The sequence below is a fragment of the Ursus arctos genome, unplaced genomic scaffold (assembly GCF_023065955.2).
Source record: "Ursus arctos isolate Adak ecotype North America unplaced genomic scaffold, UrsArc2.0 scaffold_5, whole genome shotgun sequence".
Classification (NCBI taxonomy): domain Eukaryota; kingdom Metazoa; phylum Chordata; class Mammalia; order Carnivora; family Ursidae; genus Ursus; species Ursus arctos.
Genome location: NW_026623067.1, coordinates 85633476 through 85648524, shown reverse-complemented (window position 1 = coordinate 85648524; position 15049 = coordinate 85633476). Strand labels below are relative to the sequence as shown.

Here is a 15049-nt window from a genome sequence, read left to right as displayed (position 1 = left end):
TAGTGTAAAGGCATCCGACATTTGTCATCCAGGGGCTCTGGGGTTAAGAAACCTGGAACATAATGTGCAATAAAGCCAGAGTCTTACTTTTTAAAATCCTGCATAAAACGTTTTTATGCTTTTTGGTTTGATTTTTGTTTCTCCGTGTGGTAAATGAGGAACCCGAGTGATACTGACCTGGCCTGGCCTACCCTCTCAGGTTAGCTCTAAGGGTTAAGAACTGATTTCATGAGCTCAGCCCAGAGGTTGTGGAGTTAACTGATTTAATGTCATCTGCATTGTGTGCTCACATTATATGTTTTTAGTTTCTGTTCATGAGTTTTTCTAAGGATTAGAGTATAATAGTCAAACAGTAGAAAGTGTCAATCACGTTATTGTTACAGCTTTTCTGGTGATGGGAGAGGAGGAAGTCATGGAGAAGTTAGGGAAGAGAGGTTATTTTATTTTATTTAAGTAGATTATATATTTATGTATGTTTGTATTTTATGATCTTAATTTACAGAAGGATGTAAGTCAGCCTTGTACTAAGGCTCAATGTCCATCTCTCAGAGCTGGTGAGAGAACTCTCCGCAGTTCTTCCCAGATAGCTTATCATTTGCTGTGGTTTGGTTATTCCGGTGTGCCCTACAATGATTTTGATGTCCTGGATTTACAGGATTTCTGCTACATACAAATCTGAAAGGCCGGTACAAACTCCCAAGAAGTTCCCCCACTAAAACAAACACTTGATGCTGCCATGAGCCTATTGTATTTTGCGGTATCTTTGGTACCAGTCCATTCTTGCAGGTGGCAAATCAAGTTCACGCACGAGGCTCAGGCTCCTAGTGAGTTCATCTCAGCTCAAAAATCCATAGACTGGCGGTGTAAACATCCACGTGTCACTCCTTCACACCACCTCTCGTGAATAATGAGACAAACTATCTCAAGAGCCGTGGTTTTTCTAATGAATTGGAGTCACCTATGTGTACTGTGTTTGTGACATGCACATTTGCAGTGGGGGTCCACAGGAAGGACACCATTTCCTGGATCAAACCACAGAGTGCAAATATTGTGCCCTAAATAACACACTAGTTACTGTAAATGTCAGTAGAGGGAGTTTTTCCCAACTTTGATTTAATGAAAGCCTACAGCAAAGCCAGCTGTTAGCACTTCTTAACTGCTTGTCAGAGGGAAAAGGGGGAGGGACAGAAACCTCTTTTCTGTATACTTTAGTCTTAGAATTAAGAGGTTTCAACAGGTGTTGAATAGGGACACTAAGGGTCCTTTACAGCTTGCTTGCTTTTAGGTGGTGAATTTAGAAGTTCCCCAGCACAGGGATCCTGGAGTTACCAGAGGAGAGTCATGTAAAATTGGTTTGGAGTTTGCATCTTGAATCCCCTCACCTAAGAAGCATTTTCGTTGCCTGAGCTCCCATGAGGAATAATAAAAGATAAAAACAAAGGAGAGAGAAAGCGTACCAAACACGGGTCCTGTCTTTGTCACCGTGGGGCTCACCAAACTCACTGTAAGCCATGTGAGTTTTTATTGTTGTCATCTGCATTTTCTGAAAAAAAAACCACTTGAAGCAAACACACAGGGAGGAAAGTATGTGGCACTCCTTTCTATCATTTTTGTCATTTCTAGAATGCATTAGTAAATGGATGAGATCGTTAAGGGTCTTACCGCCCTTGGAAATCCCTTTGACATTACTGTGTGTGCACTAAGGGGAGATAATCTTTCCAACACAGAGAAAGTTTACAGTCTTATTATCTTGAAGAGGGGAAGAAAGTTTCTCCCTCAAATGAATTATAACTTGAAACATGTTGTCATGTTTTGGTAAGCCCACTTTATTACTTCCATCCTTCTCTGTGGCAAACTTTTTAAAAATAAATGTACCATTGCACCGTAGTGATTTCTCAATAGCATATTGTACTTATAGTAGCATGATGGAAGTTGCTGGGCTCGGTGTAGTCACAGAGAATGCAGAGCCAAGTTCTAATTGAATTACCTGCAAAGCACTGACAGACAGGCTTTCAGGACAGACAAAGCTTTGCTTTCCCCGCAAAAATAGGTCATGTTTAAGTTGGCCTTGTAACTATTTGTTACTGGTTTTTGCCAGCACTTTCACCTTGGGCCCCTCTTCCTGCAGGAGACGGGGAGTAGCTCTCTGATGGCCCAGAGGGCTCAAGCATTATCTTCTTATTTTGGAGAAAATTGATAACAGATCAAGTTAAATGGAAGAGCCTTTGAAATAAAAATACCAAGTATTTTTCTGTAGATTATACCAACATTCTTGCATGAGTCTTCACTGTATTGAAAAGAAAAGCCCGGGCTAGAAAAGTAGCCTTATTTCTAGCGGTCTCTATCAGCCTGAAAAGTGTTTTTGTCTTAACTTCTGGGAAAAATTAGAGAGTGCTCCTGTTGTTCAGGGAAAGAATGTCTTGTAGAGCATTTGCATTTGAAAATGAAGAATAATCTGTTGTCGCTCTCTCCTTGTTTTCTTTTTGTCTCGTCCACAGCCTCTGCAATCCCAGATAATGGCAGAAGGTCCTGTCTCAAGCTCAAAGTCTTTGTGAGACCAACAAGTAAGTTGACTAGAATGAGCTTCAGAGGGTGGCTTCACTGCGCATGCTTTATCGTGTGTTCTGGTTCACGCGGTACAACTTTTTTTTACTGTTAAATCCTGTGTGGTACCTGTTTTGTATATCAGCATCCATGTTTTAGTTTTCATCATATTTTTTCTCATCATTCTTCATGATGCTTTTATTTTGAAGTACACAGCAGTTGCTAACTTGTTGTTTCTTAGACTGTTGTACGTGCACAGCAAATGGGAACAATATTGGCATTTGGATACATGCCACTGATTGTAAAACAATCTCTACATAAATTAAAGGAGACAATAGAGAGAAAGAAAAAAAAAGAAATGGGAGTTGAAGGGTGTCTTCACTAACATATTTGGCTGTTATCTCTATTTTTGTTATAGATAGCTGTATGAAAACTATAGGTGTTCATGATCGTGTTTTCGATGTTAACGACAAAGTAGAAAATTCATTAGAACCAGCAGGTTAGTATGCTTAGAGACTCTCCTTTAACAAATGCATCTCTCTCTGGTGCTTCCGTACTTTTTTTCCTTTCTTCTCCTCCGCATGTTTGCATGTTATAGTTGCTCTGCTTTTGCTCATTGCTAGCGATGCTAATATTACTTTTATATTCTACCTCATTCCTCCAGTATCTTTGTCTAATGCATGTTAGATAAAATATGACCTTTCTTTTTTGGACATGGGTTTGATATAATGCAGTATCCTAATATAGAAGCCCCATCAGAATGCTAAAATCTCACTACTTTTTACCATATCCTCCGAGCATGCTGGTGAATCACTGTGACTATTAATGGATCTGTTTTCAGAGAAGACAGAAAAAAATTCTATCGTATATGCTTTAAAAAAAGTTTACATTATGTCCAAATTTATGGATAAAAGTAATTAAGACTATTGCACAAAATAGCAGCTAATTCAACATATTTAATTTTCTCTGGCAAGTCACATGCATCATTGAACTGCTCTAAAGGCTTTATTACATTTCAGATATTATTTGTGCTATTGATATATCATTAGCAGTTGGTCTGGAGAAGTAAAATCATGTTGCCTAACCCCACAAATTCACACACTTGTTACTCCCACAAATGAATCAGTGGTCTGTCCAGCCAAATGCGATCCTTGACTGCTGAGGCAAACTAAGTATTAAGGAGAAATTTGTTTTTCTACTGCTATGTTCCACACACCCAAACTTTCCTGTCACTGAAGAAACATAAAACCCACACAAGCACTTATCGAAACATTTACACTGTAGTGTACTGTGGGTGAGGTGGTCCTGGATCCTATCCATTTGGTTATAAAGTCAACGAGACTGATTCTGAGGGATAGGAGCTCTCTGTCCACTGTGCCCTGAGGACTGTGCCTTGATGCCGCTGTATACCTACCTTGCTCTGGTTTCCTCTCTTTGCCCTACCTGCTTTAGATCTTGACTGGTTTCCTGACCCAACTCCCGCGACCATCTCAAAGCTTAATGGAATTAAAATGATTTCTTCTTCACAGAAAGATGTGAGCACTCCCCCCATCTTATACGAACAGATTTTTTTTTTCATCTATTTGTAGCAGCACTTTTTTTTTTTATGGCCCTAGAAATTAAAGGGTTGTGAAGTCCACTTTATCTTTTGAGTATTGTTACTAGGACATAGTCAGTGAGCTTTAGGGAAACTTACTTACCCTGAGTAAATGCAGTGCCTCGGGACATAAAATAGCTTTCACGAAGAGTTAGTTTTTTTTCCCCAAGCATTCTTGTTTTTCTAAGGCAGGCATCTGACCCCAGCACAAATGGGAAGTGTGTACAATAAAGCTCTGAGAGGCCTTCCTGGCTGCCCAGGGATCAGTTAGCTGCTTTAGAAAGTTGCAAGGATTGAGTGCTGACATGGAGATATTTTAATTGTGTCCTGGAAATCTGGAAGCAGTACTGGGGCTTTTCAAGGTACCAGACTCCGCCCAAGCTTGAGGACTTGGCCCATCCTAGGATCTTTGAGTTAGATGGGCTCTCTTCTAAGGACCCCAGAGTCTACACTTCCCCTTGATAACTGAGACTTGCCCAGGCCACATCACTAGTTAGAGACAGATCTAGGTCTAATATTCAAATTTCTCAACTTCCCTTCCAACGTGAGTAGAAAAGGAGGATTCTCTTACCATCAGTAGACACATAGATCTTCATAAAGAGAACTTTACTCTATTGGAAATGTTAAGTCATGTGTAGAATGACAGAGTTAGGCAAGTTGTAAACGTAAGTAAGTTATCCTGAATTACGATTTTTTGATGCCAGGTGTGGTAGAATGTAGGCAGATCTTTCCAGTCTTTTTTCCAGGTGTATTCCATTGCCTATCAAGAAAGCAAGAGGCTGTTTAGAAACAAGATTGCATGTTTTTCTCGGTCATCAAGAGACCCACTGAGGACTGTTCTGACACTAGGAAAATTACCTTTGAATTCAACTAATGATAAAATGCAAGATATTAGGATGCATTCATATGTGAGCATGTGTCATCGTCTTTGGGGAAATAGGCTTTTTTTCCCTGAGCATTTAAAATCCTTGATGGCTCCCAAACCTATACACACAGAACTGATGGAAGTTTGCAAACGTCTGATAGGAGGTGGTGTGTGTGTTGGAGAGTGGACGTGCAGGCTCCTCCAGTCGGTCAAGGCTGGATTTAAGGGCTTTCTTGTGAGCATCTACACTAAAAAAACCTTGTGAGACAAGTTTGAGCTACCATCCCTGGCTATAGGAATGCAGTAATAAATTTGAGTACTTCGTCTTATTCCTTACAAAATTCAGTCAGACGTGTGGCTTTACACCACTGTGGTGCATGGTTGAGTACAGACCTAGACTTTATGAATCCAGAAAGCCTGAAAGGATTCCACTGCATGTTCTCGGCAATATGTACTAACTCACCTGTCTTTGGAATGTATTTGCCTTTTTTGTTTGCTTGCACACTCTGCCTGCCAGTTTCCTATCATCAGGGATACAGGATGATCTCAGGGCAGTCATATGCCACATAATATGCTCCAAAATATTGCTAGTGTTCTCTCAGTTAACCATTGAAACCCTCAGACTGTGGAATCCTGGAGGCAGGAGGCAAGACTTGATTTAGTTTCTGAGGAGGAATATTTTCTTCCTTCAAGCCACATTTACCATCATGAGTGTTAGGAAGTCTCTGATGGTTAGATGTAATTTCCACTGGGAGAGATTTTGCTTATGAATTCTTCCTTAGAATTCAGAAACGGCTCAGATTTACCCAAATGACAGCCAGTTTCTCATTTTGCTTCTCAGGGGCCATAGAATCTTCCAACATTGAGGCCCTGTTAGAATCAAAGGATGCTTTGTAGAATCCTGAGCCGGGACCAGCATGTTACAGAGAGCAGAGAAGAACTGTGTGGCCCTAATGGGACAGATTTTCCCCTTTGAGGGCAAAATGATACTTACCGGTCAGTTGCTTAGAAGAGGGTTACTTCCAAAAGTCATCCATGATTAGAAGACTAAAAAGTACATGTAACCTCATACTTCACTTGTATGAAAAACAAAAGCGTTCCTCCTCTCCGCGTCCTGCAAGGTCATTCACCCTGTCTTATGCTGCCTGGAGCAATGGCTGGCATCTGCTGAGCATCCTGGAAGGACAGGGAGGGCAGCTCTCCCTCTAGTTCACGCTGAGTACCAACTTATGACGGGAGTACCTTTTATCAGTACACATCCAGACTTTACAAGGAAGAGGATTGGGTAATTTGGTAGTAAAAATAAGATAGAGAAGAACCCAAGAGCTGATGTAATTTCAGGTGTATAAATATAAATGGTATTTCAAAATGAAATCTGGAAGCCTCGGGGTTTATGGTTTTTGCAGATTAAACCCAGAGCACTCTATTATTCTGACTGACAACATATTGATGCTCTTAAGGTGATTTGGATTTTAATTTCAGGGCTATTCAGGGCATTTATGTTGAATTTCTGTTAACTACGGATTGAATACATTTGCCAGGCTGAAGAAGAACAGAGAGAAGCATCCACAAGTAGTTGGCACCATGGGGGGCTTTATAGTTCTCCCTCTGCATCCATTTAACTCCGCATTCTTGCTTCCTAACCTTCTCTAGTCTTTTAAGCCAGTCGCGACCCCATGCAGGTTTGCTCAGGTCCAGGGGAGGGGAGCAAATCAGACGGGAACGCAGAAGCTTTTCACATGGGGACGGGCTCAAATGAGAAGAGCACACCAGGGCAGAAGCCTGAACACGGAGCAGACAGATTGTTTAGCTCATATTGGGAGTGGGTGTGATGAACAGGAACAGCCTGCCTGCGCGTATCTGAAGCAGAGGCCAGCCCGTGCGCCTGAGAAGTGGTCACTTTCGGACAAAGAATAGCGAGTGTGACGCTAACATAGTGAAAAAGAAAGCATCCTTATTGTGACATGTCCTGTGAAGATATAAATGAGTTTGAACTCAATGGTCCATTAAAGGGTTCTAAGTGGGTCATGCAGGGATACTTGGGGATTACCCTTTGAGGTCTACAAAATTGAGAAACATCACTAGCGTCTCCCTTGTTTCCACTCTCTGACTGACCGTTGAGTGAATACAAGATGACAGTCTCTGAGCTTTTACAGGAAGGTCTCCTGATGCTGAGATAAAAATCTATCACTGAACCCCACCCTGGGCCCCAAGGACAGGTAGTCTGAAATTTCAGCACAAGGTAAGCCAGGAGGAAGGAAGAAGACAGGCAACACTCGAGCAAAGCACGGCTCATAGGCAAGCCTCCAATCCGTCTTTGGGTACTACTTGCTGCTCTAGAGTTCCTGTCTCAAAGTTAAGCCTGGTAACCCTGCAGATCAGGAAGGCTATCCAAAGTCAGAGGCAGCCCGGTAAAGCACTTTGTAGCGAAACAAAAGCAGCTTACCTCACTTAATCCATTTTATTTAGAGGAAAATTTGCATCCAAACCGATAATTTATGTGCCAAGCTTCAGCCTGATAAAAATAAAAACAGTCAAGTTCAAGTAATTCCATCCTTGGAGATACAGGGTTTGTAATGGAAGCAGCACCATCACTGATTCCCAGTTGTAGGCAACTAGTGGGCACCACTCATTGAGGTCTAGTGGGCATTACGTATAGTTACTTGAAAATGCGGTTCTGGCAAAAAATAAATAAAATGCAATTTTGGCATTTAATTTTTCTTACTTGAAAATTCACGTAGGTAACCACCCACTAGGCATTCAACACTAATCCTATGAAACAGGTGAAAAGAGGAAAATGGGAAGCCCGTTCTGACCAACCACTAACATGCCAATGTAACTACATCCCCCCCAACATGTCCTTTGCTTCTCCACGGCATCTTGGGTTGAAAAGGTACATTCAGATCTCTCGGCTTTGTGCAAGGTGTGTTTGCTAGCAACCCAAAGTAGTTCGCATACCAAAGGTTACAGTATGTGTACAATTTTCCCCCCTCAGTTTTTAAGGAAAGTAATACTGCTGAAAAAGTCCAATTTTCTCTGCTGCTCCTTTGTTTGCTGTAAATAATGAGTGATTATGCAGACATGAAAGTCAATGGTGGCACAAGGTTCATTACCCTACTTTGCAGAGGGTGGCGAGGTCTGTTAACAGCAGGCTGCTGCAAGAGAGTTATTAAGGATGTGAAATCTCATTGGAATGTGTGCTTTCTATTTGAACAGATGACACCGTACATGAGTCAGCCGAGCCATCCCGCGGTGAGAACGCGGCACAAACACCAAGGATACCCAGCCGCCTTTTGGCAATCCTACTGTTCCTCCTGGCGATGCTTTTGACGTTATAGCACAGTCTCCTCCCGTCACCTGTCACAGAAAGCATCAGGGTCTTGGAACACCAGAGATCCACCTAACTGCTCATCCTAAGAAGGGACTGGTTATTGGTTTTTTGGCAGATGTCAGATTTTTGTTTTCTTTCTTTCAGCCTGAATTCTAAGCAACAACTTGGGGCCAGGAGGGGCTAAAGTAGTTGCTGCTCCCCTGCCCGACCCCCGCCCCCAGCCCTTGCCCTTGACTTCTCTCATCCCTTCCAAATTAAATGGACTCCAGATGAAAACGCCAAATTGTCATAGCGACACCAGTGGTCGTCAGCGCCTGGGCACTCTCCTCTAAGAGCCCGCCCCCGTTAGCGTACTGTGACAGCGGTGTATGGACAAGGAAGAATAGCGGCCGATGCGGCTAGTGGCGGCAAGGCCCGGGAGGGTTTCGCTCTCCCGTACAATATTTATGCTTCTCATTCAGGACTGTAAGATGATCGTGCAGGGCATCATGTCACCGTGTCGAGTCCAGAGGGGAGGTATTAAGACTAGATATAATATTACACCCTTTCCTCTAGGAGTATATAAATGAACAGGCTTCTAAAAGGTTGAGACACTGGTTTTTTGTTTTTGTTTTCTGGGTTTTTCTTTTGGTTTTGTTTTTTGGGGTTATTTTTTACGATAACTGTCTTAAAGCACTCTTGACAGCAAAACTTGTGCTCCACGAAAGAAGCCTTTTTTTCCAGAAAGCCGGTCGGGTGCGGGAATGCTAGCTAGCACAGAGCAAGGGTGAAAACAGAGAAAACTAGGTTTGGTGGGGGTGTGTACATGTGAGTGCCTCTAATTTTTTTGGTGACTGGGCAATGCACACCAGATTTTTTTTTCCCTTGGAATACAGATCACCATGGTGCTACAATTTTTTTTTTTTTTTTAAAGAAACTCAAAGAGGCATTTTTATGAATAAAGTGACCTTCCCCAAGGCTGACAAGCCAGGGTTGATGAGTGTATAATGGAATAGCTTTGGATACTCCTCTGGGGGACAGTATGTACCAAGGAAAGGAGGTCAGTGGCCAGAGGAGATGTGATTTGGCTTTGCTGGAGCGCCAGTGTGCTGTGGCCTTTCCCCTGACTCCCACCCTAGTACCCACGTTTTGCTCCACACTCCACAACTGCAGGGGCTCAGACACACACCCCTGTCACCAGGAGAGTCAGTCAGCACTACTTGGGAGGGCTAAAGGGAAATTTGGAATAAAAATTCCAAAGTTTGGAATAAAAAATTCAAGTGTTGATTTTTATATTCTTTCCCTTTCTGACACAGCCTGAAGCGTAGGGGGAACATGTGTTTATCTGTGGGAGATAAACAAGATGGAGTCCCAAAGACTTTAACAAAATATTTTTTTAAAAATCCACTAGAATAGAAAATACATTATTTAGATATACTTTATGCTGAGAGTGAGTATATATGCTTGTCCTATTTAAACTTGTGAGAAAAAAAGTGGTATCCCTTGATACATTTAGAAATATAGGGGGCTATCTTGTTTCATTGTGGGGGTGGGGCAGAAGGAGAATAAATGCAAGATGACCCTGTTTGAGGAATCTTACCATGGCCAACAAGGGCCATTTCCAGTTGATTACCAGGAAATACAAGCCTGGGGGGGGGGGGTTACTACTGGTGAGGCTGTCACAAATTTTGAAGTCCAAAAGCTGAGACAGGGAAAAGTGTCAGACCAATGGAAAAGAACTCTAGCCTTTTTACTATTGCACGACATGTCAATAGGAACTATGCCTTTCAGAACAGAACGAAAAATAAATGCAATGATTATGTAATATATGAAAAATTGGAAGCATTCCAGCAAAATAAGGCTTTTTTAAAAATAGATATATTTGGTTTTTTTTTTTTAATGCCTATATGAAAAAAGAGAGGGGTCATATTATGGACAGACTTCATGAATGGGAATTTGCTACGAATTTGAGTAGTTCCGAATTAGAAAAATGTGTGAATGAAAGGCAGCTGTAAAGGTACTTGCACGCTGGAGAGTTGTACACATGCTGAAATGTAATCTGGGCTTACCTGATCCACTTGGAATGGATGTCACTGCTGGGTCTCTTCACACATGGAACCACAGGAGTGGGGTTGCCGGCCTCACAGACACGATCAGTCCTGCTCCCCCAGACATCAGGAGCTTCTCTGGAGTGGCAGAGTCTTGTCACAGAAGGCAGCCACCAAAGTTCACAGCATTGGATTCTTTTTTCCTTTAACTCTTTATATGCTCAGTACTCTCAGTAATATCCAGTAACACTTCTTTTTATTAATAGGTACAGGCTTGTTGGTCCAGTGGGATCTGCGTGGGGGTGGGGGGAGGACACCTGCTAAAATGGATAGAACCAAAATAATACTGCATGTCTAGAACCACAAGGAAATCAAACGATCCTGCAATGACTCCAGTTAGTCATAACTACATTAGCAGTGCCGATTTCATTTTACCAATGGTGACTTCTGTGGTTTTGCTAGCATTTGTCTCTGACAAATGATAAAATAATTACTCATGGCCCTCTCCACCACTGTCTTTCATTTTTCACAGTGAAATTAGACCCCTTTACTTCATTATGCCACTACAAATTAAGTTAAAAAAAAAAAAAAAAAAAGCAAGACTACCCACACCAGTAGACAGTGTGCTTCTCTACCTTTAAGTGATATAATTGTAGGTAATGCTTGCCGTGGAGTTTCCAAGAAAATGATTGGTATCAGACAGTTTTCATCTTGTCCAGAAAGTGCTGGTGGCCTTTTATGGTGGTGTTACAACCCTCTGGGGGCTTAGGAGGATGTCAATGCAATTTTGTAGCAGCTTTTAATTTAAAAAGAAAAAAAACAAAACAAAACTCAAAAGTCTGAAGGGCAGCCTTAGCTGCCTCTCAGCCCCAGTAAGTCAAACCCCAGCGACCTTTGCCCCTGGTTGCCAAGGGCTTTGCAACATGAAGCAGGGAAATAAGGATCTGTCTGTTTAGTGGATACCGTGTATCCTTTAATAGGACCAGGTAACAGTTCGTGTTAGTTTAGACTATTGTTTTGTACTGTACTTTCTTGGGTGGCAGAGGAAAGAAAAAGTAAAACATTAAAAAAAAAAAAAAAACCTGCGTTCTTTAAATTCTGTATTATTAGCGACCTCTGTTGTATATAGTGTTTGATAATAAAGTATTAATTTGATTCTTATGTCTTTTGTAAGTGAGAACAACAGTCTTTCAGGATACAAAACATGCATTGAGGCTTTGAAACATCCACTGTATACTTAGCTGAGAAGAGTCACAAATGGCTGAGACACTGCTCCATACAGGACTCATGTGCGGTCATCGCCCTCCCAGTCGTAAGACTCCACCATCTTGGGACCTGGAACAACATGATTTTTTTGATCCATATTTTATCCGCAATGTTTTCAAGGTCTGATGCTGGAGCCCTGTGGTGTTTTTTCTCCCCCGGCATGTTGGTTTAAGAAGGTTTAGGGAATTTGGTAACAGAATTCTGTACTTTGGTTTGTTTTTCTGTTTGTGGTGGTTTTCATAGACGGTTTCATTTTTTCCTCAGGAAGAGTTGCCAGTATCATGCGTGGCCCAAGCAGGGGAAAGGTTTCAAGCCAGTCCATTTAGGAAGGTTAAATGGGGGCTGTTTCCCTCTGCCATTGTGAAAGGAAGAGTTGCACAGTACCTGTGGATTTTCAGGGACTTTGTTTTTCTCTGGTGCCTTAGCAACGGCAGCAGCCATTTTTAGTAGTTTACCCAAAATTAATTAAACCATTTAAACTCCCCTCCATTCATTGCTCTCAGAGCTGTGGTCAGTCGTTTTTCTTTTGAAAACCACCTCCACCAACACCCCCGTTTCCCTACCTTTTATTTCTTATGTTTTTTATTTTATTTTTTGTCTCTTGCCTTCCTCCCACGTTTTATCTTCCCTCAGAACCGTGAAGGGGCAGGTCTGTCTCTGGTTTGGCATCACTGAGTTTTTCCCATGCATTTGCCCAAGAGCTGCTCGGATGTAAGACAAATCTCCCTACAATGGGCTTGCTCCCATTGTCTGTACAGTTTAATAGATGCTGGCATATTGGAGGTTACCCATGAGTCAAAATCCGCTTTCCATGCTACTCTTGACACCCCATTGAAGCCACTCATTGTGTGTGCGTCTGGGTGTGAAGTCCAGCTCCGTGTGGTCCCGTGCTTGTACTGCCCTGCTTTGCAGTTCCTTTGCACTTACTCATCGAGTGCTGTTTTGAAATGCTGACATTATAGAAACGTTAAAAAAAAAATGTAAAAAAAAAAAAAAACCCACACACAAACCAACCCATACAATCTGTATTTGTATATACACGTGTCCGTACAAGTATACCTAAATAAAAATTAAAGATTTTCATCATTTTAATTGGAGCCCTCCTTCTACTTCTTTGTTCCTTGAATGACGCCTTTATTTCAGGGGCTATTTACACTCTGATTTTTCAAAATCTTTGTGGATAGAGAAGATAATATGATACATACAAGAGAAGGCCCGAGACAAGCTCAAAGAATGCAGGGTTAGAAAACGGCCCAGTATCTAGGCACATTCCAGTTATTCTGATGAGAAAATAGATTCAAGCCCTGTCTTTGTATTTGAGCCTTAAAACAGGCACTATGGCAAGCCCTGCATCCTAAAACCACTTAAATCCAAGAGCTACGTACAAAATTATGTTCTTTCACTTTGTGTAGTTTTTCACCCCATCCAGACAAAGACAAAATAAGCATTTTTCCAACAAACATCCCATATTTCAGAGAGAAATAAAGACAGTAGTAACCATCACTTCAGTACAACACTGAAGTTCAGTACTCACTATCAAGGAAGACTTAACTTACTAGTGTGTAACCTTGGGCAAGTCACACAGTATCTTTGGGACTTTATTTCCCTATCACTAAATAATAGAGTCATTGAAGCGATTTGGTTTTCTGAATATTGCCCTTGCTGGGTGCCACAAAGCCCATTTGGCAGCTGAGTCATGTGAGTTTTTGTCTTTGATGATGACATTACTATAAGTATAATTCGAAAATCTGTAGAGGGGGAAAGCATCAAATATCTGACATAATAGACACCTAATGCATTTCAAGACGTGGCTTTAATTATACCATGTTAACATTAAACTCATTGAAAGCTTTCTATTATACTTAATTATTTGACAGGGCACTAAACACTAATTATAACTTACTGTAACCTATTTTTGCTAATGAGGAATGACAGCTTTACAGAATGAGGAACAACTCATATTAAAAAACAAAGAAAAGAAAAAGGTGTGCTGGACTATCTACGTGATACTTTCAAACCAGAACAGCATTACGTGCTCATTATCATCTTCACCTTCATCATCAAAAGCATTTAAGTGATCATGACATTGTGCTGAGTGCTGTGCAGAATGAAGTTAATGTTTACAATCCGTACTTTCAAAGTTTACAGAAGGCAGACATTATGTGTAAGCATAACATAGTAACTATTTATAGAGGAAATCTAAAATTCAAACATTTATATTATGCATAAGTAAGAGGGGATTGGGATTTTAAGATTAAGAAGCTTAGAGTGAAAGTAAATCATCTCTACAAATAGTCAAAATGGGGTTAGGAGCTACTTACAAAACAAAAAAAACTTGGTGAGCTAAAAACTACTGTGGGCTTTAAGAGAGTGGTGAAGCACGAGGAGTAAGTTTTCGTAGTAGCTAAAAAGTGACTGTGGGAATAAGAAAACATAAGACAACATGTGAGTGTCACTGAAGCAAATTATGAAGATACTAGTCCAGAGAAATCATCTTAGTGCCCTAAAGGAGGAGGGGAAGTGATGAAAAGATGACAATTTCAGATTCTGCCTTAAACAATACTCTTGCTGCTCTCCTGAACCTGAGACCGTAACTACACCAGACTGTGAGGTGTCTAGGACCTCAGCGAAAGGGTAGGCTACCTAACACTCAGCTGAGAGGACAGGGATGAAGTGCAGAACACGCAACACTGGGGACGAACACAAGTTCAAGGTGGCTATGAATCCCTGAGGAAGAGAACGCCTCCCCGCAGACAGTGCTGCACACTCCAACAGGAGAGCAGGCTGGACCCGAAGTGGGACGATGAGCAGTGTTGCAGGAACCACACTATTTGTTAGGCAACAAAGTATTTAGAATACTTGAGTCATTGAACGTGTGATATAAAAAATCATAGGGTGAATTTGAGTGAATAAAACACACCTATTTGAATCTCTTATCTCAGTGATAATTATTGGAATCACCTCTCTTACTATGGGAATGTATAAAATGTAGGTATCATAAAAATTTTCGAGGTGATTTTGATGGATTGTTCACTGATTGTTGTAATAGCCTCTTAGAAATTGTTTGCAAAACATTTTCTTAGAGATCGTTTGCAAAGCCTGCTTTCATATTCTGCCGATAACAGAAGCATTCTTTAGGAAAGCACTGGCAAAAATGCTGTGAAAAGCATTATGATTTTTACATAGTCCCTCTGGAAAAAGAAGTGCTTTCAAAAATGATTATAAATAACTAATCAGGCCAATATCCTCCATCAGTTTGTAGTTTGAAACATTCAGCTATGTTAAGTCCAATCATTCAGTGGTTAAATATATACGTGTGCCTATTTTTTTTTTATTCTTTTAATTTTTTTAAAGTAAGCTCTATGCCCACTGTGGGTCTCAAACTCACAACCCTCAAATCAAGAGTCATATGTTCTACC

The 15049-nt window shown here is 41.1% G+C and overlaps 1 protein-coding gene across 2 annotated transcripts in view; it reads left to right on the top strand.

Moving 5' to 3' along the window:
* Positions 1-12721, top strand: part of EFNA5 (ephrin A5) — a 270948-nt gene extending 258227 nt beyond the window's left edge. The window contains exons 3-5 of one of the 2 annotated variants that reach the window (XM_026498492.4): positions 2499-2564; positions 2963-3043; positions 8223-12721. In XM_026498492.4, the coding sequence (XP_026354277.1) occupies positions 2499-2564; positions 2963-3043; positions 8223-8344 (269 nt within the window). In that variant the 3' untranslated portion in view covers positions 8345-12721. The remainder of the gene's footprint in view (positions 1-2498; positions 2565-2962; positions 3044-8222) is intronic. The other variant, XM_026498493.4, reaches the window with a different exon arrangement.
* The last annotated feature ends 2328 nt before the right edge of the window (positions 12722-15049 follow it).